This window comes from Cryptomeria japonica, chromosome 2 (assembly GCF_030272615.1).
Source record: "Cryptomeria japonica chromosome 2, Sugi_1.0, whole genome shotgun sequence".
NCBI lineage: Eukaryota > Viridiplantae > Streptophyta > Pinopsida > Cupressales > Cupressaceae > Cryptomeria > Cryptomeria japonica.
The window spans coordinates 665,856,260-665,875,321 of record NC_081406.1 but is presented as its reverse complement, the minus strand read 5'-3'; the positions used below and the strand labels follow the sequence as shown (position 1 = coordinate 665,875,321).

At 42.2% G+C, this 19,062-nt stretch overlaps 1 protein-coding gene across 1 annotated transcript in view; it reads right to left on the bottom strand.

The window, feature by feature from the left end:
- Positions 1 to 18,773, bottom strand: part of LOC131053129 (cleavage and polyadenylation specificity factor subunit 3-I) — a 62,899-nt gene extending 44,126 nt beyond the window's left edge. Inside the window, 2 exon segments of the mRNA XM_057987746.2 lie at positions 17,816 to 17,913; positions 18,408 to 18,773. Of these exon segments, the coding sequence (XP_057843729.2) occupies positions 17,816 to 17,913; positions 18,408 to 18,539 (230 nt within the window). The 5' untranslated portion in view covers positions 18,540 to 18,773.
- Positions 18,774 to 19,062: the final 289 nt, after the last annotated feature.

The following is a 19,062-nucleotide window of genomic DNA, read 5'->3' as shown; positions in this document are numbered from 1 at the left end:
CGTCGTCCCCTGAGCATGCCTCCAGTTCTAACACCCCTTCGTCACTAGGCTCCATGCGACGTCCGTCTCCGCCTTCCCCCAACCGGTCTCCCTCAGATTTCGAGTCGAAGGAGGATGCCAACTCCTCACTCACCATCTGCGTACGGAGATCGATCACGTACTTCCTCCCCACCTTTTCCAAGGAAAGAGTATCGCGCTTCCAATTATGGTTTGCTTTTGCTGCAATGAGCCACCCACGCCCGAGAATGGCATCATACCCTTTCTGCTTCAGGGGAATTACTACAAAATCCAGTACAAATGGCTGCATGCCAATCATCACTTGCTAGCCCATGAGGGTACCAAGGGGTTTAATCCCATGTTGATCTGCCCCTAGTAGGTTGAACATGGGGGGCCACAATGTAGGCTTTCCCAGTTTTTTCCATGTGGCTTCTGGGAGCACATTTACTCCTGACCCTCCGTCCACAATAGTGTCTGTCAAAGTAGTCCCCAGTATGCCCATTTCTACCACTGCCGGTTGGCGTCCGTTGTTGACTACCAACATGGGGTTGACCGTGGGGCTTAGGACCTCCCTTAACGCAGGGTCGGCTATGGGGCTCACGACCTCCCTTAACGCAAGGTCGGTTGTGGGGCTCACGACCTCCCTCATTTTCACCTGTGAGGGTACAGAGTTTAAGATAGCCGTTTTTAACTGCGGCATGGTCTCCAGGAGGTCTTGTACTCTCACGAGTACCTCCATCTGCAATATTTGCCGTAAGATTTCCTCTTCTCCCCTCGTTCGTGGCGGATTTGAGGTCTAGTGGTTGTTCTGTCCTAGTGCGGCCATTTCCTTTGTGATCTCGTCTCTTGCTTCCCGCACTCTCGCTATCTCTGTGTGGGGATTTGGGTATGCACCCTTTTTGGCCTGCGCCCTTGTGATTGCCAACACTTCTGCTTTCGTGGGTTCTATGTTTAGGAGGTTTACACCAGGTTTCGGGCAATTTGCGTCCTCATGGTCGCCTGGCCCGCACCATCGGCAGAGGTGCTGAGGGTTGGCTTCCTTTGTGCAATCGCAGGCGAAGTGTCCCCATTGATTGCAGGCCCTACACTGGATCATTGGCCAGCCCTTGGCATCATACTGGATCCGGTTTCTGTTATTGTTATTGTTGTTATTTCTTCCGCCGCCGCGTCTGTTATCCCGGTATCCTCCAGATGATGTCGTTGTGTTAGTTCGTTGGCCCATACCCGTTGGTGCAGATGTCGTGGCCTGCTCCGTGAACAGCACCTGGTTCATTTGTGTACTTCGGGTTTTCATGTTGTATGGGCACTCCTTGGTGGAGTGTCCCATCACTTGACAAATCTCGCAGAATGCTTTCTTCGGGCAAGTACCCTTTGTATGCCCCTCCTCTTTGCACTCAGTGCACCATATGTCCCCTTCAGTCCGACCGGTGCTTCTCATTGTTTTGAACTCCCTCCTCATTCGCTCCATGTCTTTCTAGAGCACTTGCACCCGCTTGCCAGCCTCATCGTCACTGCTGCTTTCCTGTGAAGAGTCATCCTCCTCGGACGAGCTATCCTTCTTCTTTTTTTTCTTCAATGCCTTGATCTCGCTCTCGAGATCCATCGCTCTATTGTATGCGTCTTCATACGATGTCGGTGGGACAATTTTCATCTTCTTTCGGAGGGAGTGTTTCAGTCCCTCCACAAACCATCTCTTTTTCAACCCATCCGTTGGTTGACTCTCCATTTTTCCCAAGAGTTCCTTTAGCCGCCAACTATAGGCTCGAACAGTCTCGTTCTTGTTTTGCTTTGTTCCATAGATTTCGGCAACTATTTCGTTGTCATCTCTCAAGAGGCGGAACTCTATCCCAAACTCCTTCAGGTCGGGCCATGTGCCGACTTTGGCCTTATCCATATCTGAGTACCAGTCTATGGCCATTCCCCTCAAGGTTGTTGGGAATTGTGTTACCCATTCGTCTTGATCGGTAACACCGTTTGTTGACCATATGGTTTCGCACGTTCGACAATGGCGGACGGGATCTTCCTTCCCATCACAGTTGAACTTCGGTAGTTTCTGTTTACTCACCATTGATGGGGGTCGTCTCCCTTGAGGTGGTTGTGGCTGTGTCTGAGCCCCTGCGCCGCTCCCTCCGGCGCCGGTGGTGTGTCCTGCGTGGGTGACTGGGGGTACGGTGTTTTGCCTGCCGTGTGTAGCACCTACAGCCGTACGGTTGTCTTCCCCTTCGTTCTCACCCGTGCTCACTCCTGGCTCCCTTTGGTGATCCTCACTCCATGGTGTAAGGGATAAGTTTCTAAACTGATCTCAAGTCTCCTCAACTAGATTCCGCCGTAACCTTGTTTCCTCCAGAAACTCTTCGTGGCTCCGCACCCTACGGTGTTCTGGCGACGCGTAGAAATTTTCGTCGCCTTCTGCACCCTCCGTGACACCTCCTTGGTTCCCCTCGGGCCACCCTTCGGCAGGTCGTCCTTTGGCAAGTTGCCTCAGCCTCCGTCTACGTTCTACTTGCTGCTCCAGAATCAAGGCCCTCTGCGCGACCTCCCACTCGTCCGTTTCTGCTTTCTTATTTCTATCTTTATTTAATAGGTTGGGCATTAATTGCCATACATTTCCATAATTCATAATACATAAACCAAAACACGTCTTTATTAATTCATTTCGTCAGATACAACTCGTGTCAATGACATTTTTATTTGAATATAGAAGATTCAAGGTTCAATTCCTTCCTAGCCTGGCGCCATCCCGTTCTGCTTCCCGTCGGCTCCTATCTTCGTACTGTTGAAGGATCCGTTGGCGTCGCTCTTCCTGGGCAATCTCCTCCAGGCGAGCTTGTTGTGCCAGCGATGCCTGTGCAAGCAACCGGGGAAGATGGTTCATCAACCGATTTACTGCCAGGCTAACCTCCAGCGCTGTCCACACAGCACTTGGTGGGATTTCCGCCTCCGTGGCCTCTCGTCGGACGTATGTCTCGATGGCTACCTGGAGCAAAATTGAAAATTCCCTCGTCGCAGTGTCTTCTCCATTGTAGAGCTTGGTTTGCGCGTCGTCGGCCTCTGGGTTTATCTCACCAACGGGTAGGCCCATCGTGTCCCTGCGCCATCTGCGTCTTCCGTTCCCGAGTACGTCTAGACAACGGCGCCAAATGTTTGCCCTCTCGGGTGAATAACTTAAAGTACATAGATAAAGCACGTAATGTAGAATAATAATGCCATAGATATCAAATGTGATATATCAGATGTTATTCCATTCATAAGTGTCCTACACAAGTTACATTTGGAAGTATATAAAGATGCCTAGGGGGTGCGAGCGCCAACCGTCACACCGCAACTGCCACCCCTCGATTGCCAACTAACCAACACAATTACAACTTAATTAACTAGTTTTATTTCCGTGTACAATATTGCCACCAACACAGCCCAAAAAGTATATGGCCGACTTGAGGTCTATTAGGAGGTATTGATTAATATATATGCAAGGTCATCAATAGAGATGAATTCAATAACATGAAGGACATGTAGAGTGCTCGGGGGTGACGATAAAAGCTTATCGTCTACGGTTGGTAAGGCAACAGATCTGATGTTTGCCTGTGGTTAACGAGCACTACCATAAAATCAACATCTTAGACAAAGAGTATTCTAAGATTAATGTGTTAATGGAGGATATGAAACGAACTTGCATGAGGACAGGTTGCTCTATTCTAATGGATGGGTGGACTAATGTTAGACATCGACCACTCATCAATGTTCTTATTTTCTGAAAGTTGTGGATTGTTCAGGGAAGCGTAAGGATGCAGAGTTCTAGTTTAGCATTTTGAAAGATGCCATAGAGGAGGTTGGGGTAGCTAATGTTGTACAGGTGATCACTGATTTAGCACGTGTGTGCAAATCAACAAGTTTGATGGTGGAGGGTGCTTACAAGCACATCTTTTGGACCCCATGTTGTGTTCATGCATTGAAAGACATAAGAAAAATAGATTGGGTGAAGCAAGTGGTGGCAGAAGCTAGAGACATTCAAATGTTCATTTGCAACCACCACACCTCACTTGCTCTCTTTAGATCATTTTCAAAGGAGTTCCTCGAACCTGTTGAAACAAGGTATGCTAATGCCACTTAATTTTGTATCAAACTTCCAATTTTTTATTTTAATTCTCATTGAATAAAATATAGATATGCCACTTGATTTTTTATTATTTTAATTTTAATAAATGTAGGTATGCTAGTTACTTCATCTTATTGGAGAGGACGCTTGAGGTGCATGATCCTCTACAGTTGATGGTGGTGAATCTTGAGTGGACTAGATGGTGGGAATCAAACTCTACCAAAGGAAAATCTGCCAAACAAAAGATCCTTGATGACAATTGGTGGTCCACTGTGAGGTAAGACATCACTGATTTTATTATTAAATTGCTGATTGTTTTAAAAAATAAAAATTAGATTGTTGATTTTCATATTCTGGTTTTAATATTTTGAACTTTGCACTTGCAGATATCTTTGCTCTATCATCTCTCCTATTCTAGATGTCATCAAGTATGCTGATAGACTCTCCTAGTCTTGGAGAGATATATGAGACATTTGGCAATATGCTTGGGAAGATTAAGCAAACAATTTTGGATAAGGATCCTACTTTGGAGTTCTATGAGCAGCATATTAGGCCCATTGTGACACGAAGGTGGAACATAATGAACACCCCGCTTCATATGGCAGCCTATGCATTGAATCCCAAATGGTATGCACCAAGGGATGGAAGGGTGCTTCCATGTGATGATGATGAGGTTTTAGATGGGTTCACACGGGCAATTGATAAGATATATACAGAGGAGCAGGCTTCCATATTTTGTGCACAATTCCTTGACTTCACAAATCTTCGTGGTCCTACATTGAGTAAACCAAAGGCGATGTTGGACATAGCCATATTAGCCCAAAAAGACCCTATTGGATGGTGGACATGGCACGGGAGGGATACACCACAATTGAAATTACTTGCCACTCGCCTACTTTCACAAGTTGCTAGTTCCTCTGTTGCAGAGAGGAATTGGTCCACATATGGCTTTATCCATTCTATCAAGAGGAATAGACTTACCTCTAGACGAGCGGAGAAGCTAGTGGCTATGCATAGTGCTCTTCGACTTCAGGATCGTCAGACTCCAGAGTATCGACAGACTCCAGCTTTGCGATGGGATGTTGATCCCGAAGATGTGGCCCAGGTTGATGAGGAGGAGACACCACAAGGATTGGTTGGGATTCCATTGCATGAGGTAGACATAGACCATGACAGTGGGAGAGACTCAGAAGACTTTGATTTTGATGCAATGTTAGGAGATGCAATTTAGGGGCAGCATTATACTTTGTTTTTTTGTATTTAGTTTTACTTAGTGCTATTTTGATTTTCTTATCGTAATTGACAATGAAACTATATGGCAGCAGTGTAGGCTTTGAGCATTTTGACATTTTGTATGTTATTTCTTTAATATCTATTATGATATGCATATTGACAATGTGAATGAATAGAAATTCTGATTTATGAATGCATAATTGCATATTGAGTATTGACAATGTTGTATGTTCAGAATTTACATTCTAAAATGTTTTCATAGTATCATACACATGCTATATCCATGTTTTCATATGAATATAATGTATATATGCATGCTTTATCAATGTTTTCATATGAACATTTAGAATTTTCCTATATATTTCAAATTTTCCCTATATTTTATATAACCGTCCCCCGTCGTCCCCAAATTTGGCAAAAAATTTTAATGTCCCGGAAACGCATCCCACCGTCCCCTGTCGTCCCCGTCCCAGGAACTCAGGGTAACGTAGGATAGAAGTGGCAAGATCAAGGGGAATGGTGATAGGACATCTCACCGGGTATGCCACCTCATATGAATAGCATGGGCTACATGAGGCCAAGGGGGACAAGGTCTGCCCTTGGACCCAGCATAGAGGGTCTTTGGGGCACACTACCAAGTCATCCTACTTCTCTTCCCAATGGTTGAACCTTCTCAAATATGATTTAAGCAATCTTGTGATTAGATCTATTCTTTAATGTATATATAATTGCTGCTTTCTAATTTAATAGATCTATTTTATGAATTATGATTATTAGTGATTCCTAACTTATTTGTAGGATCTCAATCAAAGTGAAAGGTATCTCTAACCCTACCTTATTTTAATTAAGAATTAGGGCAGAATTTTGGTATTTGTAATTTGGGACATTACATGGAGACCCTCATATCTCTCCATTTTCAAAGGATCCTACTATAGATTGTCTTATTCCCCTTGCACATGTAGATTGTATACCCTATGATCACAGTACTTTAAAGATGTTTGAATATATCACAAGTCTTTCGTGTCCTAATGGATCAGAGACTTATCTCTAAATTCTCACTCCTCACATTGAGACACCATCTCAATCTACATCTTTTGTCGTTTCTGATGACCTTGGCATTGGTTCATGCATGGCCCCCAATGATTCAGTTTAGCGGGTTGATATTCCCTTCTAGTTTCAGTTTTCTTGGATGACCTCTTGCCAGATATTGGAAGGTTATTTTTTGAGACACACATTGTAGACACTACAAGACATATTTGAGGATCTTCACTTCCTCTTTGATGGAAACTTCAACATTCCTATCATCGAATCTTCTTTAGTGCCTTCAGAGGTTGTGCACCAGGTATATTCACAATTGTTTTAATTTGCTTCAGTTGATGTGGCACATCATGATTCAAACATGTGGAGAGTTGAGCAATCTTCCATGACACCCATCATGAAATTATTCCTTCCATCTCCTTTCATGGAGTTCCTTCTACCTTAACCATTGGACTTGTTTCTTCCTAAGAGGAGATACAGGGTTTGCCACTATTGGATCTTCATCAGCATTTGTATTTGAGCCTTCATTTTCTACATTGGAGCTTCTCTCTTATGGAGAGGATACATCATCTCTTCTTTTCTCTCCTATGGGGGGGATATTGATTGCACTTTGTGACCGATTCAATACTTGAGTGGACATTTGGAGTCCTCCATGCTTAGTCACATGTACTCTTTTTCATTTATTTTTGTCTCTTTTGGAGAGGAGCTTTCTCCCATTGGGTTTTTCCCCTTTTCTGCATTTGTGAGAGTTGCATTGGTTTGTAGATGGGTACCTAATCAGGCCTTCATTGCCAGGACCCGTTTATGCTTGCATTTTGCATTCATTAGTGTTGACGTGTTTTTTATGACTGCGTCTAACACAGAATAAAGTCACCAACGGTCACCTTATCCTCTCTTGATCAAGATTAGTCCGTATGCTAGGATTGCTTAAAGTTCAAACGGCTAATTCCAAGGTTCCTTCAGTGCGTGGACGTGACTCAGTTGTTTGATGGGTTTGCTGATAACCCAAGGGGGCCTTGCGTGTGTTGAAGAAAACTTATGCAAGCTCAAGGATTTTTATACGGATGATTTGCAATGGAAGCTCTAGTTTTGGATCTTTTGGATTTTGAATTATGCGGAAAGTAAATAAGAGTAGGGAAGAGAAAAACTAGACTAAAAGTAATCTAATCCTATGAACAAGGAGACGGGATAACTTGCGCAAAATCCAACCACGCTTCGCTTTGCCAGCAATGCACAACTACACGAAGGTGGTGCAATCTTCAGAGGGTGTGTTAAAGATTTTCAAATCATCAAGAGAAACCATCAAATCGAACAATCTCTTCTGATAATCGAAGTTAAACATACACATATAACGGAGGCTCAGGCTAACTTTGCACAGTCTGCAACAATCAACTGCACACCAAAAGTATGAGCACAAATTTTGCAACAAGCGGTCCTATCAAATCCAGTTCGTCTAACAACATGAAAGCAAATCTAATCTATGAAGAGAATGAGACCATGCGAGCTCCAAAACAACACAAGAACACACCAACAATGGAACAATGTATTAAGTGTTTGCTTCAAAAAAACTCTTAGCAACAATCTCTGACAATAGTCTCTCCCTTTTTAAATGAGGGGGTCACCCCCTTATATAGGCCTCAAGCCATGATTACATGCAAAACCCTAATTAGGGTTTGCCCTAAAGATTCCCCACTCAAGGTGCAACAAGGTGGGAATCAGCAATTAATAACCCATTATGCCCATGTACAATTAATTTAAAGAGCCTAAAATAGCGCCCACTAGCACATTAAATGTGCCCCATGATGTTGATTATGCTCAGAATATAACCTACACCATCATAAATGCCCATCATTCTCCTAGTGAAGGTGACATGCACGAAGAATCTGTCATAAAACCATAATGAGAAGGCGACATGCAAGAAGATTCCTTATCTGATGATGACATGCATTGACTGGACCCACGTCGAGTCAACCTTCCTTCAACAATAAGTACGCCACTACTATTCAACCAAAAGACTTTCATCCAAAAATGGATGACCATTTATCTCATTCATTTATGGCGTATGCAATGAATCTGCCGACGACAGCTTCCAGTTCTCCGATGGAGACACTTGGCACATTTTCAATGTTAAACTCCATCAAGGCAATTTATTCCTCGCTCCTGGAAAAGAAGCTTTCCCACTCTATCATGACTTCCTGCGTCTTCTTCATTATACCGGAGAATGAAGAAATATTTGCAAAATGTTCCTTAGGGAACGAACCTACGAAAAAGAAATCGTGCAACTAGGATTTCAGGGAGTTCACCGTTATTCCTCCATCACTGAGTTTCCTAGCAAACAAAGCTTCCATTGCACTAAGGATTTCTTCCTGTATCCCTCTGATAGACTCCTTCAAGGTGACGGAGTCAATGCTGAATTTGTCAAAGGTGTTCTTTCCTGAACAGATGGCGTAGAACCATCGGGGAAAGTCATAAGCTTCATTTTCTTGGATCACTTTCCCGTCCACCAGAGTTTGCCTTGGAGTCTTCGTCAAAGCCCTGAGTCGCGAAATGGTTTAGTCTTGGGAAACATCTACATCCTCCCATAGTCCTTCTACTGTCTCTAATCTGTTTAGGAGGGCCACGAACTTCGAATGAAGGTGAGCTAGATCTTCAATGAATTTTGCCTGCCTCAGCATAAACATCCTCTACCCATTCCCAGGAATTTTATGCCATTGCTCTAATAAGTTCTGCATCATCAACCACTTCCTTGGGAAGGGGGGGAGGAGGAGTGAATGAAGGTCCTGCCTCCCTGAGGGATCTTTTGAAACTCTTGACGTATTCGCATAAGACTCTATTTTCTTCCCTCAGCCGCTTACATTTTGTCTTTGATTTTAGCAACTTCTCCTTTATGGCTAAGGAAGATTCTTCAAAGTCTCCCACTACTTGACCTATGGAAGCATGGCCAAGATCAATTTGTCTGATGACGTAATCCTCCTGCCTAATCTCACTCCTATCTTTATCCACTACGGGTTCAGCAATGTGCAAGGTCTGGGATCCAGATTCTTCCCTTACCACCTTGGAAAACTTTCAGGGAGCCTTTATTTCCGTTGGCCAATCCATCCTCTTCAATAATTCTTCTAACTCCTGAGCAGGATTGGATCCTCCTTCTACTTCATTCCCCAGCCTGCCTATCAACCAGTCTAGAGCGGGGATGGAATGGCTATGATCTTCTACATGCTCCTGTTCCTGAGATTCTTCCTCCATTTCACCAAGGATAGTCTCCATGAAGCTATCCTGGCGAGCTTCTTCCTGGTGCAGGGGACTTTCTTGCCTCTAACTTCTCGATCGACAGTGGCCTTGTGAAGCATTGATGCTGAGTATATCGGGTGCTGGAACACTACCTGGAATTGCCCCTGTGGATTGTGGAAACATCTCCACTTCCCGCATGCTCGAGGAACTAACTGGTGAATGCTCCCTTTCTGTTCTTGCTCTCTTTCGTGGAGGTTCTTCTTGCTAGGCTCCTTGTTGAACCTCCTGTGGGATTTCCTGTTGGATATCCTTCTTCTTTGTTGTCCTTGGTCTCTTTGGGGCATTTTTCCCTTTATCCATCCAGGCTTCCCTCCCTGCCTAAACTTGTGAAGAGCTTTCAGTCGCCTCATTGTGGGAATCCAGACTTCCCATTAGATGGACATTTTCTTCCACCAACTTTCTTACCTGCCTGTAAATCCAGTGCTTAGTGAATTTCAACACTGGTCTAGCTAAGATATTCAAATCCTCCATCTTGGGCTTTGACCAATCTGGCAACTGAATAGGTTGATCCTTTACTTTCTCGAATTCAAGTTGTGTCAAATCTACATCTTCCTTCACCTGATCTGGCACTTGATAAATTTCACTTATTCTAATGGTGTCGAGGGGCAATCTGGAATGCATTCTCGTTCGGACCTCAAGGTCATCCTCGGCACTTGCCCAGTAATCCTCCAAGTGAAAATTGTGTATGAATTTGATGTCGGCAACCTTCCTAATTTGGCTGTAAGGATCATATTGGGTCCTGGATGTATAAAATGGCAGGTGATAGAATGCCAATTCCCCTGCTGCACTTTCAGCGGCTTCCAAACCTGGGCATATCTCCATGAAGTCACCCAAGACAACTGGAAATTCAATTGATTGTTTCTTCTTCTTCTGCAGCTGATCATAGGCAGTTAATTGCCTCATGAGCTCGAGCAATACAAGCTTGTCTGACGGATATTTGGGCAATTTGTATGACTGGAAGGAGAATCCTTGCGTCCTGATGTAGGTGAATTTAGGAAATTGCAAGAACGCAGCTCCATACTTCTGGACCAAGGCACTTACTTGTGGCGACAACCTCACATGCAACTTATTCTGCATAAGCCGTGTCAAGTACATGGTGATGGTGTCATTCGCCAACTTGTAAGAACTAACATTGTGGAGATGCAACTGGGGATAACACTCATGTACTTTTAACTGAGCCGGTCTGCAACCCATGATTCCTCTTGCTAGCAACCCATCGAATCCTCCCCTTCATGCAAGCATATAGAACAGGTAGGAGCTCATGAAAAAGGACTGGGACCTTTTCTCTTTTAGGTTCTTCAATTGTTCATGCAAGTAGTGACTGATCAATCTAGCCCAGTCGATTAGCGTATTTGAATTCATGATCTCGCCTATGTAGAAGAACATCCAGGCCTCAAAGTTCACCGAATGTGGGCATCCCATTACTCTGCTTAACATTTTTATCAAGTCTGCATACTCCTACTTGAACTCGAAGATTGTGAGAGTTTTGGGCATCTTGGAAGCATGCACTCTAGGCTTCAGCAACCACTACTTATTGATCAAATCAGCGCACCTGGCAAGGCCTGCTTCATATACTGCCTGAGCTCCGCTGCTGGTCCTGTACGTCATGGAATAATGTGAAGGGATTCCGAAAGCTTCACCAATTGACTCCGGAGTCAATGTTGCCAGTAACTTGCCATTTGGCGTTGAGATTGTTTTTCGCTCCAGATTATAATGTGTTGCACATTCCAAGACCAGATCTAGGCATTGAATAGCGGGAGGAAAACCAACTACCGCAACTATTCCACTTCTCACAATTCTGACAACTGTCGGGGACGGATTGTGCCCTGCTGTTCCGAACATTCAGATCTTGAATGCAACCAAGTTGAATGTGCCTAGGTTAGTATCACTGATTTCATCCCATCTTGAATTCAATCGAGAATGAGGAAGAAAACTTTTCATTTCTGCCTTGATCAATGCCTGCCTGGAGATAGTAGTTGCCTTGTTTGATTCCGCCATCCTAGAAGCACCTTGAAAATGATGAAAACAGAGACTAAGTATGACCACTTTTCACTTCTCCACTTCTTCTTTCCTGAATCTCGCACGTGAGAAATGAAATGCCTTTCCAAACTTATATAGAATTCTTCAAAATGTCTTGCTAAATCAGGAGGCATTTAATTAGTAATTGCATTCATAACACGTCATACTTTCCCTAATCACTATGCCATGCAAAGGCAACTTCCCATGCGAATGAGTTCAAATTTAGAATTTTCCTTAAATGCTCCAAGTCATGCGCCATACTTGGAAAATTCCTTCCACCAACTCATTGATTTTCACTCTTTCCAAATTTGGAGGGAATTTGAAGGATTCTCTCAAGATTTGCTTGATTCTACTTTAATCTTGTCGCCTCCTGCCTTTGAAGGAATTTCCATGTCTCTTTTCAACATCCCTATTTTTTAGGGATCCTCCCAAAATTTAGGAGTCAGGTTCATTTGATGGAGAATTTCATCCCGATTCCGAATCTATAAAATTTTCCACACTCCGTCAAGATTCAGTGTCTAAAAATAGCAAATTCAAAAATTTGCCCAAGGAGAATTTTGGTTTTTTAGTTCTCCTTGACTCCTTGGATTCCATGCCTTAGGCAAAATTTCAACTTTTAGCTTGGGCGGAATTTTCACTTTGCCAAGGATTCATGGAATTTTCCACCTATCCTTGCCTGACCCATTTTGGTGCCCAACTGCATACTTGGGCGCAATTTTCACTATGCCATGGATTCATGGAATTTTCCATCTGTCCTTGCCTGACCCATTTTGGCGCCCAACTGCATACTTGGGCGCAATTTTCACTATGCCATGGATTCATGGATTTTTCCACTTGTCCTTGCCTGACCCATTTTGGCGCCCAACTGCATACTTGGGCGCAATTTTCACTATGCCATGGATTCATGGATTTTTCCACCTGTCCTTGCCTAACCCATTTTGACGCCCAACTGCATCCTTGGGCGGAATTTTGCTTATGCCGTGGATTCGTGGATTTTTCCACCTGTCCTTGCCTGGCCCATTTTGGCGCCCAACTGCATACTTGGGCGCAATTTTCCTCTGGCCAAGGATTCATGGAATTTTCCACCTGTCCTTGCCTTCCTCATTTTGGCGCCCAACTGCATCCTTGGGCGCAATTTTCCTCTGGCCAAGGATTCATGGATTTTGTCATTTGTCCTTTCCAGACTTAGGATAATTTGACCCTTTTGCAATTTTGGAATGATTTCCTGAACCTTGGTGAATTTCTGAGCTTTCCATTTTAGGCATAGGCTTCCAGCACTTGATCATTTTCTGGCTTTCTCTGACTGCTATCTGACTTACCGGAATTAGAAATATCAGCGAACGTCTGATCCTCGTCGCCTTGTCTGACAAACCCTGCCAGTACTGACTTTCCAAAAATAGAAACCTTCGAGGTGTCAACGTTAGATCCCTAAACAGGGTGCAGGAATGAGTTACTATAAATAGAAACTTACTATAAATAGAAATTACTAAAAATTGTAAGTTTGATTTTTGGCAAAATGACGACATTCCGGGACTCGAAAAAATCCCTAAAAAATAGGGATTTTCTAAAAATAGAAAGTTGCTCCGTTTGGGCTCAAATTTTATTGGGAGGTTCCTTGAAGGGTCCCGATTCTAGTTGTATGTTCAGTTTTCTCAAAACCCTAACAGAAACCCCCTAAAATCTAGGACAGAAGGCAGAAACCCTAAAAAGGGACAAAACAGGCCCTAGACCTCATAGAATTCGCTCGACAAAGAAGCAGATCACCTCTAACCGACCCCCTAACATCCGCAATGCAGAGAGATTGAAGAGATTGCCGCAAAAGACCCCAAAAACAAAGCCAAAAAACCGGAAGGGCCTAAAAAGCTAGGGGGTCCGTATCTGGGATGGGGTGATGTGTGATTAGGTCACAACAATTAGCTCTTTAGTTTATCCCTATGTTAATCTTAAGGGGGGGTGTTGAAGTAATTAGGACATCATATAATTATTTAATTAATTAGGTCCTTTAATTACTTTATTCACTTAAGATAAACTTAGGTGATTTTTGCTTTTATTTAATTAGGCTAATGATAGCTTAAATTGTCTCATTCATTATGATTGTGACATTTGGCACTAGCTAATTTACTCTTGCTTTAGGAATTTGTATCTAGGGTTTCATTCATCCCTTCATAAGGATTTGTTCATTCATTGTAATCGCAATCTTTTGTGCAATCAATACAGAATTTTCAAGTTGTGTTGGATAAATTATCCTTGCTTGATCTTTCTTTATGACAAGTAGTGTGCTTGAAGATAATTCTTGGCTTGTGAGGTTGGATCATCAACTTCTACATTTGGGAGGGGTTATTCAGCTTGGATGAATTTAAAGTTTCTCGTGTTTACCATTTAGGAAACCAAGCGGTTGATAGATTGACCAAATCTATTGTTAAAACGATAGCAAATCATGCCAAAGTTGAGTTGGGAGTTTCTAGGTCAAAAGGAGGAGGCTAATAGGACGATTGAAGGATCAATCCATTAATGACCGCAAGGTGGCACTTGTGCGAAGTTATTACAAAGGACGGGACTGTAATATTCCCACTTATGTTTTGGTTTTCAAGCAAAACAAATAGTACAATGCACCCGTTAAAGTTAGGAAATATAATCCCAATGCTACTGAAGAGTAACCCTTCCACTTTTTGATCACCAAGAGCCCAATGTGGGAAGGTGAGAGCATACGGTGATAAGGGGTTCGTTAGCTCACTAATCCGCTGGAAATTACAATGCAAATACAATACTGGGCGGCAAGCCAGCCCCTTCCACTTTTCAGCGAGATGAAGAACAAGAACTTGGCAGTAAACCAGCCAAGGTAACAAGAGCATAACAGAACCAAATCACTCTACCGCTTATGCAGCGGGAGGACTTTTACATAAAACTATCACTCAACCGCATATCTCAGCAGGAGGACAATATCACTCAACCACTTGCTCAGTGGGAGGACAAAACTGAATTACAAAACATATAGGCAACTAAGCCATCCTCTTCCACTTGTTCAGCGGAAAATGCAACATAGAATGAATTGGTCAGTACTACTGAAGCAATTCTTACAAAGATAGAGATGTGAAAGAAGATAGAATGAAGTACATATCTCAAGAATTCACTAACACACTCTCACCATAAACACTGCTTGTTGTCTGAAATCAGATACAATGAAAACGTAGAACCAGCCATCCCAAAACCCACTAAAATGCTTGTAACTCTCTCAAAACTGAATGGAATCATGCCAAAACAAAAGCAAATGAAGCGTATGACATAAACAAACAAATCAATACCTTAAAACTGCGACTAGAGAGCAACAACTGCAATGCACACAACCCAAGGCAATTCTAGAAATGGCGTTTTGGCTGAATAGTTCGATTTGCAACTGTAAATTGGAGAGTTCTCCAAATGCCACACCAATGTAGGAGAATTATTGTCTCTCCGATACGCTTCCAACAAGCCCTCACCCACAATGATGCACTCAACACACAGATAGCTACAAGCAAAATACACTTCCAGCCAACACACACCAGCAACATCAAAAAAACCAGCAGCACACAACTCTTCACCAACACACCCAAAAATCACCAAATAGCTCACAACTTCGAACCACAGCTAAGAGTGATGTCTCACACTCGAAACCGGAAGGAAAGATCTAGGAGGTATTCACCCTCGAAGAAGTCTGGAGTCATTCCGATAGCATAACAATATATTTTCTCTGGATACCAAAATGAGAGCCCAAGTCACTTATTTATAACTTTTTGCTAACCAAATTCAAATGCACTCCAAATATGCCCAAACCAAATGCCATTCCATTTCATCCACATTTAGCATTGCATTTCATTTCATTTCCTTGCACAAGTTCCCCCAATTGACATTCACCCAAAATCGCCCTTTTTAATAAATATAAGTGTCATAAAATAAAGTGTAAAGTGGGCGCCCAACTATGACTTCCAAATAAAAAATATTACTAAGGCAATATACTTAGAAAATCGCCCCATTTGCCTTGAGTTATAATTTACTTATTATCACCATGACAACCCCCTTGAAGTCATATGCAAATTTTGCCCAAATAGACTTAGGATAAAATTAATATTTTCTCCCTTCCTAAATCGTCCATCCATAAAATTCCTAAGTCGTCCATCCATAAAATAATCAAATATTAATACCTCATGCCTAAGCTATTAATATATTAAAAATACCTTCTCCTCAAATATTGATTATTGCCAAATTGAGTCAAAGACTGAAGTGTTGGAAATCACCAAAACTGAACTGAGTTGGGGCTCTGAACTGAACTGCCAAAAATAGTCATCTGAGCTGAACTACCGAATCCATACCAAGAATAGCACCAAAAAATGTTGGAACACCAACTACTCAAACTGACCTGCCGGAAATAGCCATCTGAACAGGCTAGCTGACATCCTGCTAAAAATAGTACTTACTAAAAATAGCATACTGCTAAAAATAGTAAGTGTTTCCAAAGTGATTTTAACCACATTCTGAGCAACCGTCGCACTTACAAAAAATAGTAAGTCAGGGAAAAAGTCACCCAATGCAGATGCATGTCGAACCATCCCAAAGCTCTCTGAAAACCCAGAAGGAATCCAGAATCCAAACTGTCAAACTCCCACATATACCCCCTGAAAACACCAAAGAATCCTCCTAGAAAATAGGAAACCCTAATTCTCCTTTCCAAATAGCCTACGGGTCTCCGGAATAGGCCAATGGACCACTGAATGCACATCACTGAGAAGGGGACATTATAGGGACAATGTGAAGTGGTGGTATATCTTGCCCACGAAGCCAAGCAATGACATCGTTTGCAAAGGAGACTACTATATGCCTTAATGCTAGAGATAGGCAAATGGCATCCAAGGGCTCGATGACGAGCAACAAACTCCATATGGTCTTCAACACATGAGCAGGAAGTTCTAGAGGCAATAAAATTTGTCTTGGGGGGTGTTTTCTAGCGCTTGTGGCCCACAAATTTAGGGTGAACAGCTATTTTTCTTCCATGTTCATGGTATGAATATTGGAAGCCGAGAAGGGCAAAATTTTCGTCAAAGGGCTAATGTAGAAGCTAGTCAAGGCTTGATGGAGACTAACGATGCAACAGTTTTTAGATATGTCAATCTCGAGTATTGGTTGTCATCACGTGGGAGTCCATGGCTAAAACTGACTCTAAATTACAAAGGGTTGTGGATCCCCTTTATCGTTTGGCAAACAAGGGCGAACAAGGAGGCCAAGAGGCACTAGACGATGCAAGCGATGGAGCTGCTAAAGGAGGTTACTGGTTCATGGTTAGCAAAGCACGTCCAACCCATGGCATTGTTGATGGCCACATAGGGAGATCGAGTAGAGGAGCTACAGATGATCGAGGAGGCCGGTCCAGGATACTAATCTTGTAGGTGTGTTTAGAGGTTACAAGTAATGGTTTTTTCAACCCCATTTTGTAAATTTTGTATATTGTTCATATAGACATTTTTTGTATTTCGAGTGTGGTCTTCTTAGTGCCACATTTATATATTAAAAAAAAATTATGTAATATTAAAAGATATTTAAATTTTACATTTAATTTCCTATCAGCATATCCCTTGAACCTCCTATGGGTGCAAGTGCTAGTAAATATCATAAGTCAAGTGAAGACAAACCAAGTTTTGCTACCTGTCCCATGCAAGACATTCCCAAATTATCAGCTAGGTGTTAAGTCTCAAGAAAGCCAAATGATGAAGTGTTAATGCTTTAAGTGAAGAAATTTACTTAAATGTCAAGGAAGCAATTTCACTTGCATACAAATTTTCCGAAGGTGAGAATGATACCTGTAATTTCCGCCTTATTCAGGAATATAGGACTTAAGAATCACAGTAGTGCATCAGAATCTTGTGTGCCAAAAAAAGTCGCTGCTAAATGTAGTTCGATATTAACGTTGTGAAAATAAAATGAACAAAGGCCAGTCTCCTACACTATTTGCAAAACATATTGTATAGCAGAAATAAAAATACAGAAAAATAGAAGAGCCTTGATCAACCAAGAAAGTTGTAAACACTCTTGCGTTTGGGCACACAACAAAAACAAAAAATGTCCAGAAACACTAAAAACAAGCAAACGGAGATGGATTTGGGTCTAAATGCATACTGGGTAACAAGGAGCACATCAATTGTTGAAGGATCGATCTCATCAAAGTACGGTAGAGCCGCCATACCAGAATAAGCAGGATGGATTCCGCAGTCGAACTCCACGACCACAATACATGCAAAAGTACCATCAGTTCATTAAGAAAAATCAAGGGACAAAACCTCATCCCAACGATAGTTCTTAAGTATTAAATCCGATTAACAATTCTTCTTCGAATAAAAAGATTCCTTTCTGAAAAAAGAAGTTAAATCCTACTGACAGTGCAAACGCATTACAACACTCTTCTTTCAAAAGGACACAACATATTTCCCCCAAATGCGTTAAGACCCACTACTTTCAGGCTCTTGTGCTCAAGATCAATAACGCCGCATGTTCATGCAAGTCAATTTCCCTTGATAGGGAAATCCACTTGAGACCCACTATATTTTGTAAAACACTGTGTCACAAAAAGCAAATTTAGGCAATTATTGCAGAACATCAAAAGAGCAGACACGGCATGTATGTCGGGAAACGACAATAAACAGCAAAGATGAATGAAATGAGAGAAAAATGAGGGGTGTAGGGGCGCGAAAGGTAAAAGATATGAGGTTACCAGAACAGTCTTGTCCTTGTAGGTCATGTAAACACAGGAACGACCCACTTCACTGCCAGCCCCGAGAGGAGTGACGAGCAACTGATCTCCCTCTCTCCACACCATCGATTCCTTCCTTTTCAATGTACTCATGGCTGCTAATACACAACAAAAGCCTTCACAATGTTTTTGTATTCAGTGTACGCGGCCTGTGTTGGCAAACTGTCCAAGATGACATACCTGAATTGAAAAGTTTTTCTTGCTTGCTACTCAAATATAAAGGTAAAAATTAAAAAAAACAACTGCTGCCCGAAAATTCAAAGCGCATTTTCGAAGGAAAACTCAACCTTGGAAAAACAGTGTGAAAAGCAAGGGCCGAGAGATCGCCAGAGCGCGCGAAAAAAAAAATTACATGATCAATTAGAAACTAGTATACTTATATTTAGATATATGTAAAGTATGAGAGTAATCTTTCATTGAAATCTAAATATTATTTAAATTTTATTGTTATTTAATGTTTAATTTATTTGTTTTTAACAATATACATAAATCATGAATCATGTTTTGAGACTTAGGTTATTTCTTGTATGGGGTTTTTGCGTTATGTAATGGTGTTGTTTTTGGGGATTGTTAGTTATATTCTATTTTCATTTTTTGGTTATCTTATGTTGCATAT